Source organism: Schistocerca gregaria, chromosome 1, assembly GCF_023897955.1.
Source record: "Schistocerca gregaria isolate iqSchGreg1 chromosome 1, iqSchGreg1.2, whole genome shotgun sequence".
In the NCBI taxonomy this organism is placed as follows: domain Eukaryota; kingdom Metazoa; phylum Arthropoda; class Insecta; order Orthoptera; family Acrididae; genus Schistocerca; species Schistocerca gregaria.
Window position 1 is genome coordinate 240,695,373 of NC_064920.1, and position 21,245 is coordinate 240,716,617.

General features: G+C 38.8%; 1 protein-coding gene across 2 annotated transcripts in view; it reads left to right on the plus strand.

Moving 5' to 3' along the window:
- Positions 1 to 21,245, plus strand: part of LOC126338753 (probable cleavage and polyadenylation specificity factor subunit 2) — a 153,550-nt gene that overhangs the window by 110,811 nt on the left and 21,494 nt on the right. For both annotated transcript variants that reach the window (XM_050001580.1, XM_050001581.1), the window contains exons 10-12: positions 431 to 625; positions 14,835 to 14,920; positions 15,631 to 15,908. In XM_050001580.1, the coding sequence (XP_049857537.1) occupies positions 431 to 625; positions 14,835 to 14,920; positions 15,631 to 15,908 (559 nt within the window). The remainder of the gene's footprint in view (positions 1 to 430; positions 626 to 14,834; positions 14,921 to 15,630; positions 15,909 to 21,245) is intronic.

Consider the following 21,245-nt stretch of genomic DNA (forward strand, 5'->3'; position numbering starts at 1 on the left):
TGGGAAAGGTAGAGTTCAGTAGCCGCAAGGCCGTCGGCATTGAGGATTATTGTGCGTATGGAGTAGTGCTCAGTTGTGACGAACAGAGTGCTGGGTGATAAAGGAACAGGAATTTTAAAGAGTCAGTGGAGGAAATGGTTGGTGTCTGAAATAAACTTGCATTCATTATTGATTGTGGGCAGTGCATTTATTGGTGCAGCGTGCCTGCTTTTATTCTTTACAAAGCCTATTCAGTTTATTTGCTTGTAGTTTTGAAGTATTTGGATACAGTACTTTAAGTAAATTATTAATTAGTATCTCATCCTAAAAAAGAAAGATAAATTACAATAGTCAAAATTTGATGTAAAAAATATATTAGCTGTCATTTGTATGTTGCTAAAATATAATCATGTGGCCAGTAATATGACATGTAAATTTATTACATTCACAGTGAAGATGTTGACATGAGTAGTGAATCTGAGGATGAAATGGACATGACTGCAGTTGGAAGAGGCCGGCATGACTTACTTGTCAAGCAAGAAACGAAAGTACAGACAGGGTTTTTCAAGAGCAGCAAGAAGCAGCACCCCATGTTTCCCTTCTTTGAGGAAAAAGTTAAATTTGATGAATATGGTGAGATTATTAGGTAGGCAGAAGTAGAAATTATTTATTTCTGTATTTTTCTACAATTTCTGTGTATATTCTTCCTGTGAGTAACTTTTAGAAATAACTACAATTAACAGTACAGAAAAGACATTGTTTTCATTGCTTGAGAATGCGTGAAGCTGATAATTTGGTGAAAGTAACTTTCCTTTTAAGGATTTGATATTAAAATTTCACAAACTGTAAGACAAAATTATTGGCATAATTGAACACCATGGATTTCTTATGAGCGTTGACTAGTGTAATTCAGAGTTTAATAATGTTTAGTTGCCATTTCTGACAGTGCTACTTTATGATCATTGTGCAAGTTAACATACTCCTTATGAGTAGCTGTATCATTAATAAGCTGCTTTTTTCAGCATTAATAACAGCTTGGTGTTCTGTGAGTTTGATTGTTTGCATTTATTCTCATCCAGTTCCTTTTTCAAAAACAAATATTTCTCATGATACAGTCATAGAAACTTTCAGGGAATAGTAACTTGTGAAACTTCATGTACTAGTGCGTGATGTGTGAGTCAAAGCAATGGAATTTTCAGATTTTAAATGATCTATAAATTTTTGTGTCTTAAAACTCCACTATATCCTATTCTAAAAAAGGGAAAGAACACTCCTTTTGTATCTGTCACACTTGCTGGAAGTTGTCATATCCAAAAGATTACCTAACTTAACATTATACGAGGGGTGATTGGAAAGTTTTAAGAATGGGCTTGTAATTGTACAATGGCAGTAGTTACATGCTACTGTGATGCGTCTCCTTCAAAATAGTGTCCTTCTGACTGAAAACTCCGACTCCAACGGTGTTTCCACTTTTGGAAACATCCCTGGAAATTTTTTTCCTGAAGTGTGTTAAGGATGCTCTCTGTATTTGCCTGGATGTCTTCAGTCAAGTCAAATCACTCCCGTTTCAGTGAAAATTTCAGTTTAGGGAACAGGTAGAAGTCCACAGGGGCCAAATCAGGGGAATATGGCAGTTGTGGAAGTACAAGAATTTTGAATTTGGTCAAAAAATTCAGCGATGGAGAAGGCATGATGAGCTGGACCATTGTCACAATATAGCACCCAACTACTGTCTGTTCACAACGGAGGCCTCTTCTTCTGCACCTTTTCACACAAACGCTCAAGGATACATTTGTAGTATTCCTGGTTAATTGTCTGTCCTCCAGGGGTAAATTCGTGATGCACAATCCTGGTAGAATAAAAAAAAAATCACCAACATTGTCTTCACCTTCGACCGACTTTGCTGTGCTTTTTTCGGTCGTGGTGAACCTGGAGTCTTCCACTGTGAAGACTGTGCTTTGGTTTCAGGATCATATCCATATACCCACAATTCGTCACCTGTAATTACCATATTTAACAAATCTAGGTCATTTTAGTCCAATTAATCAGATCTTGACACACTTCAAGTCTGTATTGTCTCTGGTCACTTGACAACACTTTTGGAACGAATTTTGCAGACCCTTGATGCATGTTCAGATCTTCAGTTAAAAGTGACTGAAGTGCATAGAAACTTAAATAAAGTTCATCAGCCATCTCGCTAATTATAAGCCTACGGTCAGAGCACACTAAGTCACGAACTTTCAAAACATTTTCATTCATTACTGAGATGGAAGGACGGTCGGGCTGTGGTTCATCTTCAAATGATTCACGGCCATTTTTAAAAGTGTTGAACCAGACAAAAACATTTGACTGACTCATACAATTACCTGCCAAATCTGTTGTTAAGAGTTTGTAAGTCTCAGATCTCAGAAGCTGATTTCTAGTTTTTTTCACACAAACTTGTTGCTCCGTTTTTATGTCCATTTTCACGCAGACTGAATCTGGCAACAAGCCCTAACAGACCTGCACTCAACCAGCTGCCACAACAAACTGAATGAAGGAAATGCAGTTTCCTGTCGGAGGGTGTTCAAGGAAAAGGCAATGACTCACTCCCCACCCTCTGTGTACGTGCCCACCAAACCAGTAAGCAGCAGTGGACCCATTCTTAAAACTTTCCAACGACACCTTGTATACAAATAAGAACCATATTGTTAGTCCCATTGTGGGAACTTGCCAGTGTCTTTTTTGTCATTAGGTGCTTTCCTTATAAGAGTTTACAATAAACATCCGTGTATCATGTGTCCTATAATCTAATTTAAAATGTGATAACATAACATTAAAATATGCCAGATAGTGCCAAAAAACAAGTAGCCTTAGAATAGGAGTGTGAACCAAGCCAGAATGTGAGAGATGAACTACAGCTAAAATTAGGGAGCGGTAGAGTATGAAACAAGCCAGAAGAGGAGAGATGAACTATGATTAAAATCAGTTCATTTAAGTTCCACAAAAATATGTTACTACTGTCACTGGTTGCACATTTTATTGAATAAAATGGCTTTTTATGTCTGGGTGTTTCCTTTTTGCTTTGAAGTCTTAAAAAGTATTATACACAACCACATCAGTTCTAATTTGGAGCTTGGTGTGGCATCCATCGAATGAGTTAATTAAGTAATCAGCTTTAATATGATATGTCATAAATATTTCACAGTTTATCTTGGATGTTGTGTAGTAGAGTATATTACAACTGTTGTGTAAGTGCAAAGGTGATGCCAGAAGCTAATAAGACACATTTTGCTATCATATTAGTATGTTTTTTCTTTATACATCTTTCAGTACTGGTTAAAGAATGTAAAGGAGATTTAAACATGATTAAAAGTGTTCGTATTACTAATAATTCGTTTTACTTCATGGGCATTTGCAAGTCAGTCATTGTTTTACGTAGAAATATTGACCAATATTTGTTTCTTTGTTTTTGCAAGTGCACTGAAAGTGGCAGTGTAAAGAAATTCTGTTATCAGTAGATTCTACAGACTCTGTACTAGATTTGCAGCTGGGTTAGCCCCTCTTCTAACCTTTACATGTTGTAGTTCCCTCGAACAAAAAACCATCCCCAGTAGTTGGAAGAAAGCACAGGTCACACCTGTTTACAAGAATGATAGTAGAAATGATCCCAAAACTTCCATGATTTCCATTTGTTGTAGAAACTCAGAACAAACACTGGGCTCAAACATAATGAGATCTCTTGAACAAAATGGTCTCTATGCCAATCTGCATGGATTCCAAAGGCATCAGTCATGTAAAACCCAACTCGAACTTTCTTCACATGGCATACAGAAAACTTTGGATCAAGGAAGTCAAGTCGATTCCTTTAAAGCATTTGACTCAGTACTGTATCTTATGCCCAAAAGTGTGGACATATGGAGCATCAAGTGAAATTTATGACTGGATTGAGGGTTTTTTCATAGGAAGGATGCAGTATGTTATCTTGAATGGAGAGTCAATAACAGATGTAGAAGTAACTTCAGTTGTGCTCCAGGGAAGTGTGTTGGGACCCTTGCTGCTCATATTGTATATTAATGACCTTGTGCACAATATTAATTGTAACAGGAGCCTTTTTGCAGATGATGGACTTATCCATAGTGAAGTACCGCCTGAAAGAAGCTGCTCAAATATTCAGTCAGATTTTGATAAGATTTCAAAGTGGTACAAAGATTGGTTACTTGCTTTGAATGTTCAGAAATGTAAAATTATGCACTTAACAAAATGTAAAAATGTAGTATCCTAGACTGTAATACCATTAGTCACAGTTGGAGTTGGCCAACTCCTGCAAATACCTGGTTGTAATACTGTTAGGGATATGAAATGGAAATCACATATGCTCTGTCAAGGGTAAAGTAGGTGTTAGACATCAATTTATTGGTAGAATACTGGGAAAATGTAATCTGTCTAGGCAGTAAATATCTTACAAATCACTCATGCTTCACATTCAAGAATATTGCTCAAGTGTGTGGAACACATACCAAATGGATGATATTGAACATATAACATATAACATATTAAAAAAAGTGCTTTTTGAAAAAAATTTATAATTTCCTCAAATTCTTAGGTCCTTCCCAGACCCTTACCCCCGAGTCCATCTCACTCCTCATTCATATCACTCCTCACACTTCTACCTGATTCCTAAAGTCCATGAACCCAACCACGTAGGATATCCCATTGTGGCCAGTTACTGTGCTCCCACTGAGAGAATCTCTGCTCTCATAGACCAACACGTTCAACTGATTACCCACAACCTACCCTCCTACATTGAAGACCCTACCATTTACTCCACCGACTCTCCATAATTCCTGTTCCTTTTCCACATGGTGCCCTGCTCATCACTGTTTAAGCCACCACCGTTTACGCTAACATCCCTAATACCTGTGACCTTGCTGCTGTTGACCACTACCTTTCCCAACATCCGATGGATTCCAAACGTACAACCTCCTTCCCAGTCACCATGAGTGCCCACAAGTGCTTGTTCTTTGAAGGCATAACCTACAAACAAATCCAGGATGCAGCAGTGGATACCCACATGTCACCATCCTATGCCAACCTATTCATTGGTTGTCTAGAGGAATCCTTGCTAACCACCCAGAATCCCAAACCAGCCACCTGGTACAGTGTCACTAATGATGTCTTCGCGATCTGGATTGAGGGTGAGGACGTCCTATCCACTTTCCTCCAGCACCTCCACATCTTCTCCACAATTTGTCTCATCTGGTCCTCCTCAACCCAACAAACCACCTTCCACGATGTTGACCTCTAACTCAGTGACAGCTACATCCACATCAAAACTACCAACCAACAGTAATATCTCCACTTTGACAGCTGCCGCCCATTGCACACCAAGACATACACTTCTTTACCGCCTAGCCACCCGTGGTCATCGCATCTGTAATGACAAGAGTGCTTGTAGAAATATACCAAGGGTCTCACTAGTGCCTTCGCAGACCAAAATTACCCTCCCTACCTTGTATAGAAACAGATCTCCCACACCTTATCTCCCCCCCCCCACACACACACACACACATTCCAAGATCCTGTTGTTTGGCCACAGGAGCATTTCCCTCATGTCTCAGTACCACCCAGGTCTGGAGTAGCCAAATCACATTATCCGCCAGGATATCAACTACACCTCTTGTAGTGCCATGAAATGAGGAGTGTCCTACCCAGTATCCTTTGCACTCTTCCCACAGTGATATTCCACCATCCACCGAAACTATATAACATTCTCGTCCATCACTACACAACACCTGGTCTCGACCACTTGCCTCATGGCTCATATCCCTAATGTACCTACATGTAAAACCTGTTCCTCCCATCACTATGTACTCCAGTTCGGTCACAAGCATGACAAACTGTGGCCAAGAAACAGCTGAGCCACCCAATTGCTGAGCATGGTACCCAACACAAGATTCTTCATTTTAAGGACTTCTTCGCAGTCTTTGCCATCTGGATCCTTCCTACCAGCACCACCTTTTCTGAATTGCACAGATGGGGGCACTCCTTGCAGTATATCCTGTTTTTCCGTAACTCTCCTGGTCTCAACCTTCATTAGTCATTGATGTACACGCACCTGACCCTTCCCTTTTCCCACTCCAGCACTACACAGCCCTCTTTTCCACCAACACACTCATAGTCCTTTTACTTCTTGTCTTTTCCGCTGCCTTCCACCCCGACCTCATTCTGCCCTCTTTCTAGTCTGCGACTGCATGTAGCTGCCCTACCCTCTCTCCACCTCATCTCTGTATGCTCCCACAAACGGAACATCTACTGTCCCTCATCCCTACCCTGCTATCCTTCCCTGCCCCAGCCTCCTTTCCCCCATGTCCCAGATAGCTTTTCCGATCGTACACTGCTGCTTGCAGTTTGGCCTCGGCAGCCCGAGACTATGGTCATGTGTGTAAGAGTTGCATTCGCATGACTATGTGTGTATGTTGTCTTATTCTGATTCAGGCCCTTTTGGCCGAAAGCTTACTTCAGGGTGTATACTCCCTGGGACAACTGAGAAATCTGGAAAAGACCCAGGAATTTTTTTAGAATTCCAGGAATTTTTCATTGTTTTTGTTTTCAGTTAAATTTTTTGAATTTTTACTGCAGAATAATGGTGCAGCAGTAAAACATAAACGAGTATAAAACATCAAAATATAACTTAATTTGTGAAGAAAACGCTCCATTTACAACAACAAAAGACAGTGCACACACGAATGTCTGCCGACAGCAAAATGTGTCAAGGGCATTAGGAGGAAGACATTGCAATACTTCGTATCAACAAACCGCTTTCTTGACGTGATGTCACGGTTGTTTAATTTCTAGCATGAATGGTGTTTTTAGGGGCTTTTATTTCAAAATAAATTTCCTTTTATGCAAGATGAATCGTATTACATGTGAGAATGTGTGATGAATTTCTTAAGTCACAAAGCATTTGACTTTCATTCTAAACTTAACACTTTGAGGAGCAGCCAGTTAGAAAAATTTTTCAGCCCAGAAGACCAGACATTTATGTTGTTATTTAAAATTTTATTGGCTCATTTGTATTTGATATGTCTTAAAGGGAAACACACAATAAAAAGATCGATATTATATGTGAAATCTCAGATTTACTTGTAGCTATTCTCTAGGATATCTCTGCCCAAACTATTTGCCTTTTACGCGCCCTTTACGCGCGCGCGTATATACCTATCCTTTTTTCCCCCTAAAGTAAGTCTTTCCGCTCCCGGGATTGGAATGACTTCGTACCCTCTCCCTTAAAACCCACATCCTTTTGTCTTTCCCTCTCCTTCCCTCTTTCCTGAAGAAGCAACCGTTGGTTGCGAAAGCTAGAAATTTTGTGTGTGTGTTATTTTGTTGTGCCTGTCTACCGGCGCTTTCCCGCTTGGTAAGTCTTGGAATCTCTGTTTTTAATATAATTTAAATTGTTAATTTTTTCTATTTGTGTGTTTGTGTTACTTAACAGTGAGGTTACTATTGCCTGACCACATCACATGTCATATGTTCTGAATGGGTTCGTTTGAGCAGTTACCAGAAAGAGCCAGACAATAGGCTGTACTGTGCATGCACAGCTACGATGACGTAGGCAGCCCATGCTTGGTGCTTACTCTGCTCATACGCTTTTCGTTGCATTTCTGGTGGAATTTCTTGCGTCGTGGGGCGTCACGTGACCATGTGCAGCCCTGTGGCATGTTGTTGAGAGGACATACTGAGTTGTACTTAGAGCAATTGTTTTATTCCATCCCACACAGATAAAGGATGTAAATAAGGAAGCAGTTCTTGGCAAAATTTCATTTCAAAACTAGACTCCACAGCTCGAAGTAGCATAAAATTTTGCTAAGGGGTGAGTTTGACAGATTTCTTTTTATTTTAATTCGTCCTCTGTAATATTGTTATGTAGCATTTCCAACAGGTTTACACCTACACAGCACTGCAAAACGCTAGTAGGATGGAATACAAATTTCTTGAGGGGGGGGAGGCAGTTTCTTGTGTAGGTGTAGCTTACACCGGAATAAAGGACAATAAATTTCATGACTATTTCAAAATGTGAAAAAATTAACATGGTTGTCTGTGAGGCAAAGAAACTGTACAACTGACAGTTTATATTCCACTCTAGGAATAAATATCAAGCCATGTCAGGAGTTAAAATGATAAAACACGATATGTTTCCAGTCTAAAATTCAGCATAGAATGGCATTCTATAAATTTAAGATGTAAACACAAATTAAGAAATAACTTCAGGCCTAGAGGAAGTACTAGACAAGTGCCTTGTCAACGAAAAAACTCTATTTCACAGAAGGCAGATTTGTAAAATTCTGCTACAGCTGTCATATTTAAAACAAAATATTTAGTTCAAAACTACTGACCAAATTTGCCTACTTAGTTAGCTTCGAGTCATTGTTTACATATGTTCATACATATATAGCATTAAGAGATCTTACAGTGTCATAAAAGGAACAGGACATCAGAGACTACTCCAGCAGCATCGGAATTTCATAAACCCTACCAAAATGCTTCATTCTGCTCTAATTGCACATTTCTATGTGCAGATGCACTCTGAAGTACCTGCTATTCAGCTTTTTCATGTAATTTTCATGATACCAATTTTCTTGGAGGCGCAGTACTGTATCCTCGTGTTTGGTTCTTTATTATGGTATAACATCATTCGTCCCAGAAAATGAAAATTTGCACTTTAAATTGAACGAGGTTGGAAGTAGCCAATAGTGCGGAATGAAACACTTTGTTTCAAATAAACTAACGGCGTCAGCGGAAAAAAATTAATAGAAGCAAATTCCTGTTCAAAACAGACAGAAATAGCTTCATTAAGACATTGATGGTTGGTTGCTAATAACGTGGAAATAATATAAAATCAGAAAATTGAAATTACTAACTTATTTTGGTCTTTGATGGTTATGCGAATGTATATTAATTCAATTGATGGCTCCCGGCCACAGAAATCTGTTTTGATTTCATTCAACGTGAGAGCTGTAAACGAAGACATGAACCATATACACGGGTCACGTGAGGAGGGGACCCCCGCCCCCCACCACCACCACTATAACTTAGCTTGCTCTGCGCATGCGCGAATCTGGCTACTTGCTGCTACTGCTCATACAGCAAACAGCCACGCTTCAAGTAGCCAGAAGCAGGAGGAAGGCACTGCTCATTCGCGAATTCAGCTCTGTGTATGTGCACGAGCTCGCTGGCAACTGCTCATACAAACCTAATATCAGCTGTCATTGGCTGGCGAGATCATGTGACTTGAGCTGTGATTGGCTGACAAAAATGGATCACTATCTTGATATCACTGCTTCAGAAACTAATGCCCAGTGTTTGGTGGAATTCGTGCTTTCATAATACCAAAAATGCAGTGTACATGGTGCTGCCCATCATAGATCTTCCTAAAACACTTTTTTTGTGGGGGTGGAGGAGATTCATTTCCTAAAGTGTTGGGACACTCTGCGCCGGCATATAAAACATTTACCGTTCGAAGGATTGATAAGTTTTAATGTTCTGAGGGAAAGTATACTGTCACCTAAAACGGAAAAAGTGTATTTTTAACCAATAAATCCAGAGAAGAGCCCCAATTTTTTTTGTCCTCATATACACCCTGTTACTTGTTTGAAAGTCTTTTTGCTGTGCCTATCTGCATCTCAACATCTCCGCTTATGGTGAGTAGCAATCTATCCTTTTCATAACTGTCATTATTCCATCCAGGATTTTCCATTCTAAATTTATGCCTTTTGGTAACACTATGAGAAATAAAGTAAAGAAAAATTAAATGCTTTACAACCATGGTTTAAATGGTTTAGAACCCTTTTTTTTACTAACATCTAGACTGCAGTATCACTATTTTTAATCATTGTTGTCATCGTCATTGTCATCAGCATTATGCTAATAGCACAACTGTGAAATTTTATCTTTGTTAGCTGTTTCTTTAGAATATGTTGCTGTTTCTGATGTTCTTGTTATTGTGGGACCTGAGAACACAGCTGTTTCTTCCAAATACCAATGGGATTTTGCTTCTGCAGTGATGTGAGGAGTTAAAATGTCCCTTGCTTCCAAATATATTGCCTGCCTGCCGCGTTCTCGTTGGCTGTGTATAACCAGTTGAGACATCCCCTTTCATTCCCATCATACATCATGGTGACCGTCGACAACATCGGAGCAAAAAACACGTTAGTACACCACTGGCACCTATCTAGACTTTTACCATAACCTGCAAAAATGAAGACTGTTGTTGAGTATGAATCCAATTTTAAAGTCACTTTTATTCCAACTACAAGTGGATTCAGGCAAACAGCAGTTTAAATGTGGTAGACGATCATAAAAAATGAAAGTACATGGTATAGATTCCCATGGTTGGCAACACAACAAAATTTGCTACTTGCTTACCAGTCCATGCCATGTCACCATCTCAGCCAAGCTTGTGTCACTGTTCCCCTTCCAACTCTACTGTAGTGGTGAGCTTGAGCAGCTGCAGTAACTGAAAGATTGCAATTGCAGTTCAGTCATATTGCTGAACTTTCACTTGTACCGCAATTTAGTGACATCTGTTTATACTGTCTCCATGATGGGTGTTTCTGCTGAAATCTGTTCTCACGATAACAGTCAGTCAGTTTAATATGATTTATTTCCTTTTTTTAGACATTTCATTCTGGATTAATTTTCCTTCTTGTTTCAGCTGAATGGCACCCTCATGTTCAAAAGACAATAAACTTGTAATGTTTTTATCCGGTATTCTGATATGTGAACAGCGACCAAATTTCTCATTTGCAATGGACTTAGTAAATCATTGCAGTCTCTCATTATCAAATAAAATATTGGTCTGGGTTCTGAATCGACTAATGTTTTTTGAAGGACAAAATCTCTGGTTTTGACTGTTACCTTTACGTACAAAGTGTTTTTAATACTCGAATACAATATCCATACATGTACAAGAACGTTTATTGTAAATCTGTTCAAATACAACAAAAGTTTTTTTTTTTTTTTTTTACCAAATACAACAGAAGTTTGTAAGATGATAGAATCTAATGCTATTTCTATCTGTTTTTCATGAAACCAACAAATTTGAATTGTATCAATAGATTAGTTCATAGTTTTTCATGTACCTTTGAGCTGTGCCACACAAGTCAGTGTCACGTGAGTCTTCAAGAAATGTCAATGCTGCATCAAGCACTTTGGTGTATCAGGAAATATATAGCTTGTTGGAACATGAGTATCACTGGCCAAGCCCTGGCCTTATGAATTCTTCAAAATAAATCTGCACATGACAATACAAGTGTTAGCCCAGCCCGACCATGCTTAACTTTCGTGATCTGATAGGAACTAGTGTTACCACTTTGGCAAAGCTGTTGGCCATGTCCTCTGCTAAACAACATAAAATTGTTGACCTTAGCAGCAAGCAGCAAAACTTTAATCTGTCAATATAAGATGACCCTGTATGATGATTTTGGGAAAAAATCTCATCTCATAATAGGGTAAATACAGTACATAGGGCAACACGAATGGTCACAGATTTGTTCGACCCATTGGAGAATGTCACAGAGATGCTGAAGAAACTGAACTGCCAGACTCTTGAAGATAAGACATAAACCATCTACTTCAACATCTTCACCAATACTGTACAAACCACCATGAAGTGCGTAGCAGAGAGTACATCCCATTGTACCAGTTATTAGGGTTTCTTTTCCTTCCACTCGCGTGCATGCTGTAATTATTGTAATCTTGACCACACAATCCCTATGCAAGTGATAAGTAGGGGGCTGTAGAACATTCCTAGAGTCATCATTTAAAGCTGGTTCTTGAAATTTTGTTAGTAGACCCTTTCAGGATAGTTTACATCTATCTTCAAGAGTTTGCCAGTTCACTCTCTTCAGCATTTCTTTGATAGTCTCTCACAGGTTAAACAAACCAGTGACTATTTGTGCTGCCCTTCTCTGCATGTATTCAACATCCCATATTAGTCCCACTTGGTACAGGTCCCACACAGTTGAGCAATATTCTTAAATGGATTGGACAAGTGATTTGTAAGCCTTTGTAGACTGATTGCACATCCGCAGTATTCTACTAATAAACAGAAGTCTACCACATACTTTACCCACGACTGAGTCTATGTGATCATTCCATTTCATATCCTTACAAAGTGTTATACCCAGGTATTTGTAAGAGTTGGCTGATGCCAACTGTGACTAACTGATATTATAGTCATAGAATGCAATGGTTTTTTCCTCCATTTGGTGAAGTGCACAGTTTTACATTTCTGAACACTTCCTGGAAGTCACCAGTCTTTGCACCACTTTGAAATCTTATCCAAGATATGACTGAATATTTATGCAGCTTCTTTCATACAGTACTTTGTTATGGATACCTGCATCATCTGCAAAAAGTCTGAGGTTACTATCAATATTATCTGCTAGATTAGATTAGGTTATTAATACACAACATAAACAGCAAGGGTCCCAACACACTTCCCTGGGACACATCTGAAGTTACTTCTACATCTGACAATGACTCTCCATCCATAACATGCTGCATCATCCCTACCAAAAAGACCTCAATCCAGTCACAAATTTCGCTTGATACCCCATATGATCATACTTCTGGCAATACAAATAGGTGTGGTGCTGAGTCAAACACTTTCTGGACATCAAGAAATACTACATCTTCCTGACTGCCTTGATCCAAAGCTTTCAGTACAATGTGTGAGAAAAGTGTGAGTTGTGTTTCACATGGTCGATGTTATCAGAATTCATGTTGGTTGGCATGGCAGAGGTCATTTTGTTCAAGGTACCTAAAGTTGCTTGACCTCAGAGTGTGCAACAGATGGATGTCAAGGATACTGAGTTGTAGTTTTGTGGAGCGTTTCTACTACCCTCCTTGCAGGCAGGTGTGACCTGTACTTTTTTCCAATTATTGGGCATGGTTTTTTGTTAGAGATATCTATGATAGATTGTAATTAGAAGAGGAGCTAACTCAGCTGCAGTTCAGCATGCAATCTGGTAGGGATTCCATTGGGCCCTGTAGCTTTGTTCAGTTTTAACGAGTTTAGCTGTTCCTTGACACCACTGACTTCACTGATCTTTTCAATGATACAAGGGTTAAATTGAGGCAATTATCCCATGTTTTTGTGTGTATGTGGACATTTGAAAACAGAGTTAAGGATTTCAGCATTTGCTTTGTTATGCTCAATTTTAGATCCTGTCTCATTCAGTAGGGACTGGATACTAGCTTTGGTGCCACTAACAGCCTTTACATATGACCAGAATTTGAGTCTTGTGGAAGATCATTTGACAATATTCTGCTACGGTAGCCATTGATGGCTTCATACATTGCTCTTTTGACAGCCAAATGTGTTTAATTCAACATCTCTCTATCTGTAGCCGTATGCTTTGTTTTGCATCTATTATGCAGCAGTCTCTGTTTCTTTAGAAGTTTCTTTACAGTGACTGTGTACCATGGAGGGACCCTCCTATTATGAACTCTTCTACTGGGTACATATTTGTCCAGTGCATGATCAACTATTCTTTTAACCTTGAACCTCAGTTCTTCTGCATGCAACTGCCCTGTGCTGAAAATTTCACGTTCCTCATTAGATATGACTCTACTGTTTTCTTTTCTCTCTCTTTTTTTTTTAAGTTACCATATATACCTTTCTGTTGGTTTAGTTGTCCTTTGTACTTTGGTAATCATTGTTGCCACATCAGAATTACTGATCTGGACATCCTCTATGAAGTCCGATACATTAGATCCAATGTATTTCCATCACGAGTGGGGTTCTGAAGTATCTGTTTTAGGTAGTTTTCAGAGAAGGCTTTTCACAGGATGCCTTCACACTCTCACCACAGACAATAATGTAATTTTTCTAGTCCTGACAAAGCTTACTTACAAAGTCTCAAGAACTGGCTTTAACTGATGATTGTAGGAATGTACTACAACCCTCTACCTATTTCTCACATAGGGATTATAAGAATGAGATTAGATTAATTACAGCACACACACAGGTGTTTAAACAATCATTCTTCCTGTACTCAATGTATTAATGGGATGGGAAAAATTCCTAATAACTGGCACAGTGCGAAATACCTTCTGCCATACATTTCACAGTGGTTCGCAGATATAGACTTAGATGTAGTAAAAGATCCCGGCCTCACCCATTCCACACCCCTACACTTTCACATTTCCTTTTTCGTCTAAAGATGTAACTGAATTTTTTAATGTTTGTATCTAAATACAAATGCTGGTCTGTCAGTTGTACTCATCTTGTTTGGATGACGATTAAAAAGTTACTCTTTTTGTGCCTCTTATTTTCTTCATTCTTCCATACAAATGTTACTAGACATTCAACTATCTCTTGACAGTACAAATATAAGTAAAAAACTTCAGTATTCTGTTCTACCTTGAGTCACACATTAGCTGTAATAATAATAATAATAATAATAATAATAATAATAATAAGCATTGAGAGGCAAAAAATGATCATCACAGTCCTGATCATCACCTTACTACTGCTATGTTTAAATCCAGATAGTTAACTGGGCTATTAATACAGCATTAAAGACTCCTACAGATGAAGACCATGCCAGTTTGAAGACTATTATACTCTTCTGTTGTGCAGTGAAGGAATCTATCTTAAATATTATGTCTCCATCCTACTAACTTTGAATTATATTTCAGTGATAGTATATTATATTTCACTGTCCTGTAATTTCTTTAGTTTGTTAGAAATCAGATTAGAATTTTAGAATACTACCATATAATTTTAGAAACACTGATCCATTATATTCTTACTGCACACAGTTTTGAATGATAGGTAGTACATACCTAAAATTTGTTTATTATAGATCAGAGGACTACAAGATGGTGGACTCTAATCCTGAAGCAGAAGATAACAAGGAGAATGTTGAAATTAAGGAAGAAGAAGTAACAGGTGGGTTCGCTCTGAACAAAGAAGTGATGTCTGTCATGTTGTGACACACAAGAGCATTTTAGGCAAAATGAGTCTTGTGATCTAATTTTTGTATTGTGTATCAAGAATGGATTGCAGAAAGAGTTCACCTATGCTACTATCACTTCCATGATGATGTAGTAGCTGCTGCTGAGATTGCAGAGGATTTGAAGAACCAAAATCACTGATGAAAACACAGAATTACACTCCTGCCATTCATCCACTTCTGACTTACTCTGTTTGCAAGCAGGAATATGATGTTTACTATAGAGTTTTCCTGTGCACATATATCCGCCGTCATTTCAGGAAATGCCCAAAAATGTGACAGTTGTTATTTTAAGTCTGTTTTGATTTGTCACTTTGCACACCATTCTATCAAATCATATGCTTTCGCTCCACCATTAGTGATTCTCCAGTCTTATTATAATGATTAGAAACTTTCAAAGCCTTCTTTCTCTCATTGTATGTTAGACTCTGCAAAAGGCATGCATATGTTTGAAAAATTGTACACACTAGTAACATTAACACACATTAATTAGCCACCACCAATTTTTCATTCTTAAATGTCTTCTGTCCTTTTTGAATGTAGTATGTGCTTTAAGGTGCTCTTTATGTGTGCTACATAGTATTTATTGTTTAGTTCCAGTCTTTTGTATCGACCCTTTTGCCTTCAGAAATTATGTTTGTTTTAGTGGACATCACTGAAGTGCCTACGAAGTGTGTGTCATCTGTACGCCAAGTGCGTGTTGTAGCACAAGTCCAGTTCATCGATTTTGAGGGTCGCTCAGATGGTGAAAGTTTGCAAAAAATCTTAGGCCAATTGAAACCACGTCGATTAATCCTTGTGCGAGGAAACACAGAAGGAGTACAGATGCTACAAAATGCATGTAGACACTGGGGAGCAGCTCGTGTATTTGCACCTCAACGTGGAGAAATTGTTGATGCCACAACAGAGACACACATATATCAGGTGAGTTATAACTTTATAAAGTAGAATTTAAATACCAATTATAGTTATCCTGCACTTTGATGGCTGTGAAAATGTACAGTAGCACTGTAGAACTACTGGTGAAGTCCACCTGCATCACATGATTGGATGGTATTTCTTCCCAGTTCATTGTCACAATTAAAGGATATACAACACTTTCATTCTGCAGATTTCTGCATGCCATGGTGTGTTTTTTGTTGATACTCTTCTATGTGCCGGATATCAGATAATGCCTCAAAGTAAGTTATCGGCTTAACTATATCAGTTTTGTGTATAACCCAGATAGTTGGTGTGTTTCTTTGTTTTGATTTGTGAGTAGTTTTTGTTTGCTGCTTACTAGGCAGATTCTCATTCCACTAAGCCATCTAGACATCAGTCATTGCACTGCATGGACTACCCTAACATACCTCCCATCTGACTCAAATTCTCAGCTTATCAACACACTACATATATAGTGTCCCTTGCCCGTTATCCATTATGCTCATCACTCATGGCATTTTGCTGATTCCCATAAGAGTTTGAGCCTCATGTGCATTTACACTGAAGAGGTCATTTACTGCCCTCCTGGAAAGTTCTCACGCTCAGATTATTTACAGGACTGAGAGTTAGCTGAAACCCGAAGTGGAAAGTTCTGAGATATTCAGTGAGCCATGGAATGTATTTCAGAAAGATGGATGAGAAGCCGTAGGATGCGTGTGTTCATTGCAGTTGACAAAAATATTATCTGTATTTAGGTCGAAACTGAGTGTGTCAATGAAATTACGTGGTTGCATATAGCAGATCTATGTGAAACCAAGTTAATTGTTGTATTTTTACTGGCCACCTGATTCTGCTGTGTCGGTTTTATTCATTCAGAGAAAGTCTATAGTCAGTAGAAGATAAATACTCAGATCATGCTATACTAGTTGGAGGTGATGTCTATAATTTTTCCCCAGTCACTAAAATTTTCTACCTCTTTGACTTTGTTTAAATTATCCAACACAACCTTTTGCATTCTGTTTGGTAAGTATGATTCAAAACAGCCATGTGTAGAACCACCAGTTCCATAACAATTAAGTCTTCCTAAGAGAGTACAATGGGAAATGGAAATGCCGTGTGGCTAGGGCCTCCCGTCGGGTAGACCTGTCGCCTGGTGCAAGTGTTTTGAGCTGACACCACTTCTGCGACTTGTGTGTTGATGGGGATGAGATGATGATGATGATGATGATGATGATGATGATAGAGACAACACAACACTCAATTCCTGAGTGGATAAAATCTCCGACCCAGCCGGACCCGTTGGCTTGACAGTCCATCACGCTGAGCACACAGCTATCGAGGTGGACAGAGAGTATCATGATCTACACACTCAAACACCTTGGAAAGATTAAAAAAGATGCTAACTTTTGATGCATTCTTATTTAAGGCTTGTACTATTTGATGAGTGAATGTATAAATAGCATTCCCAGTTTGAGCAACCCTGGAATCCAAGCTGTGATATGCCAGGTAAATTCTTTCCACTTAAGTGTCGGACTATTTTTGACATTACTTTTTTGAATATTTTGGAAAAAGTTGTCGGTAAGGAAACTTGACGATAATCATTCAAGTCTGTCTTCTCACCTTTTTTGGGAAATGGTTTAATAATTGCATACTTGAACCTCTCTGGAAAAATTCCCTATGCCAGTGATGCATTGCGTATGTCATCACTAAGGACATTACGTATTAAGTTGGAACAACTTATCAGAATTCTATTTGAAATTCCATCAACCCCACAAGAGTTTTTGTATTTTAGAATTTTAATGATTTTATTAATTTCAGTGGTGGGTGTTAGTGCTACCTCTAGCTGCTTAAAGTAAAATAAATTGTGAGTGGTATCAGTGATATTTGTAACTACAGCTCTGGAAAATGTCTGGGACATTGGCTGGAAGGGAGGGGGAGGGCAGAATTTAAAGACAAACAATTGTACTCAAAAAGAAGAATGTCATATAGTTCATAGAGATCATACTTGGTATGTCATTAGCAAACCTCAAACATTTTATATCTTGTGCCTGATCTTTCATTATTTCTCCAAAATTCTCCTAGGTTTTCTTTAGTACATGTTTTAATGTACAGATTGAATAGCAGTGGGGTCAGGCAGTAACATCATGTCACCCCTTGCTTCCTGTTCATATTCATCTACAGATAACCTTAGTCTGGCTTCTGCTGGAATTACAAATTTTTAGATATCCTTTGTTCCCACAATTTTATCGTGTGTGTGTGTGTGTGTGTGTGTGTGTGTGTGTGTGTGTGTTTTCTGTAGCTTAGGAGGTTGTTGTTCTTAGTAGGCCACATGTTGTTATATATAGCTATCTCTTGATAATTCATCTGCCATGTTCAAAATGCAACTGAGAAGCTGAAAAGTTGGAAGCTTCACAGGAAGGATGATTCTATATGTGAGGCAATGTGTACATCATATCCATAAAAGAATCTCTGTCTCCCCCCTCTCTTAATTTTAAAGTGTTTCTCTGTGTATATATTCACATTCCCCCCTCCCCATTACATTATGCTTTTTATTTTTGCTTATTATATGGCTAGGAGTTATTCACTCTTAGTTGTTTTCTCGCACTGTATTGTCATTTTCATCCCTTGTTTCTGAAAACTTTGGTGTTGGGAATCTTTGTACATCATGCAGTAAACAAATCAACAAGTTTAACTATTTGTGAGTGTATGTATCATTTTTCAGTGTAGCATTTGCAAAGTAAATATAATTTGTTTTGTGGTCTTTCATGTATCTGTAAATATTGAGTGTTTGTTAGTGAGCCCTATTAATATCGTGCCTTGCAGATTCATAAGAATAATTTTTAATTAGAACCTTAGATCCTGATATGGCTTCTACTGTTTCCCTCATCTTTGTACACTCACTCTTTCTGTTTGTATGCAGGTGATATATATGAGAGTGCTGTTTAGCATTGAATAGTTTTTCTCTGCAGTGAAGAATGCTAGTACATACACACACTGTATAAGTTTTCGGATAGGTCATAACCTCCCTATTAGCTCTCAGTTACAGTGTTGCAAATAAAACTGTATAATTTTGCAATTTATTGGTAACAAATGTTACTACTAAAACTCCAGAAAGTAGAAATACAACTATTCATATAAAGGGGGTCTGGGGAAAAGATTCAAATATTTATGGAGGATGTAGTATGCAATGAGGAAAGAAAGAAAATTCTGATAAACATTGGTCTTGAACCTAGGAGTTATGATCTATTATCTTTACTGCCACCAATCACCATTCTCTGTGCTGCTCTTCACAACATATGCTCGATGTGACCACCATCCATTGTAATGCAGCTTTCCACTCCACATCTCATGGAACCATACATTCATTGCTGGGATGACATCACAGGCACTGAAAACATGTTCTTGTAGTGTGTCCATATCATTTATGGGCACTACATACACCAAGGTCTTTACATGTCCCCAAAGCAAATACTCCACAGGGTTAAAGTCAGGAGAACAGGAAGACTGAGGCACTGGCCCTCCTCCAGCAATCCATTGCTCCTAAGACTTCCGTTAGGTGTCACCTCACTTAAAGTTGAAAATGGACTGGGGCACTATTATGCATGCACCACATTTGCAGTCATTCATGTAATTGCACATTCTCTAACAACACAGTTAATTGGTTCTAAGGGAAGAGACAGTACCTAGCATCTTTCAGTGTATTGTGTAGAACATAGGTGCCTAACAGTCTGTCCTGTTGTGCCTGCCATAACATTGATGGTTAATGTCTGCTGGTGTCATCTCTCTTCAAGTGCATGTGGGTTGGCGTTGGCTCTTATGTGCTTATTATGGTAAGTTGCAATACCAACCCTCATGAAGCCCACCTTGTCAGTAAACAACAGCTTTGCTGTGAGTTGCAAATTGTGAGCATATGTTTGGAGAAACCACTGGCAGAATGTAATCTGGTGGGCTGATTGTGTGGAAGCAGAGCTAGGACTCATTGCATGTCGTGGAAATAGAGCAACTGTTCAAGGAGAACTGTCCCGACAACAGACATAGCACACCTTTTGCTGCAGTTATTCTTCGGACACTCATTCCAGAGTTGTCTTCCACATAATCGAATAGCCATTGCTCCATATTAGGTACTAGGTCTGCCACAATCCTGTGCTCATGGTGCAAAGGATCCTGTTTCCAAAAAGTTGCTGGAAGCGTACTAAACGTCTTTACGTCTTGTAGATATTTGCCAGTATGCAAGTTACCTGCCCATAGGCTGCTTCCGTCTGCTTGTCTGTACCAGAAGACTGTGCCATATCCCGTGTTTAACAGTAGCCGTCCATTAGGAGCTGTATGTCCAGTGACATACATGGAAACAAATTACCGTAATTTACCGGTCGCACACTTTTACTTGGCCCTTCTGTGATTGGTGTAAGTCATCTGACTTCGCACTATTGTGGAATGAACAAGCTCATTGCCACCCTTATAACAGTATTGTGCACCACAACAATAACTAACCATTGTGAATAATGTATTGATCCATGTTTTGGTTTTGTGTATAGTGATGTTAGCATTATTTACAGATGTGACTGAAGAAGTTGTAGATAATCCTCCTACCAACTCGCCATCAGCTGTTGTCACTTCTGTTACGCATTAATCTATTGCACGCTCCTTTCTTTCATAAGGACGTGGGTCTTTTCTGAGCAGCCAGTCTGCTACAAGCTGATCACAAGCTTCTGCTCCCAGCATCCTCCTGTCAGGGGCCAAGTAAAAGTGTGAGATCAGTACTGCTGTGTCAGAACAGACAATGCACCATATGAATACTGTGGGTACACCAGATGAAAATAACGTACCCGACTGATACACTATGTACTGTAGTATGCTGTGGAATACCATATGCATCCTTGTATTGGGTGCATGCTTGATACCAATGCAAATACTTTGTGTTGCATAAACTTTGTAGTATGTTCTGTTGCCTCATTTGTCTCGTGCCAAAGTGTTCAGTGTGCAAGATATGTTCCTCATACACACGCAGGCCATAACTCTGAAGATATGAGGTTTTGAGACCAATGTTTATGGGAACATTTTTCTTACCCCTCAACTTTTCTAGTGGTTTCAGATTTTGTAAAGGAAAGTGTATGAAATATTGTAAAGTGCATTAAATGTGACACTATGCTACAGATCAATCTATTTCACATTCACTGGCTTCGTCAACTTGCAACCAAATTGTCTCCTTCAAATTAATCTAGACATCAGGCTATGATACATATCAGTTTGTCTCTATAGCCAAGATTTCAGGGGAAAGTACCATACTACACATTAGCCTTTTAAGCCCACATTTTATGAAACATAATAAGGCAGGCATTT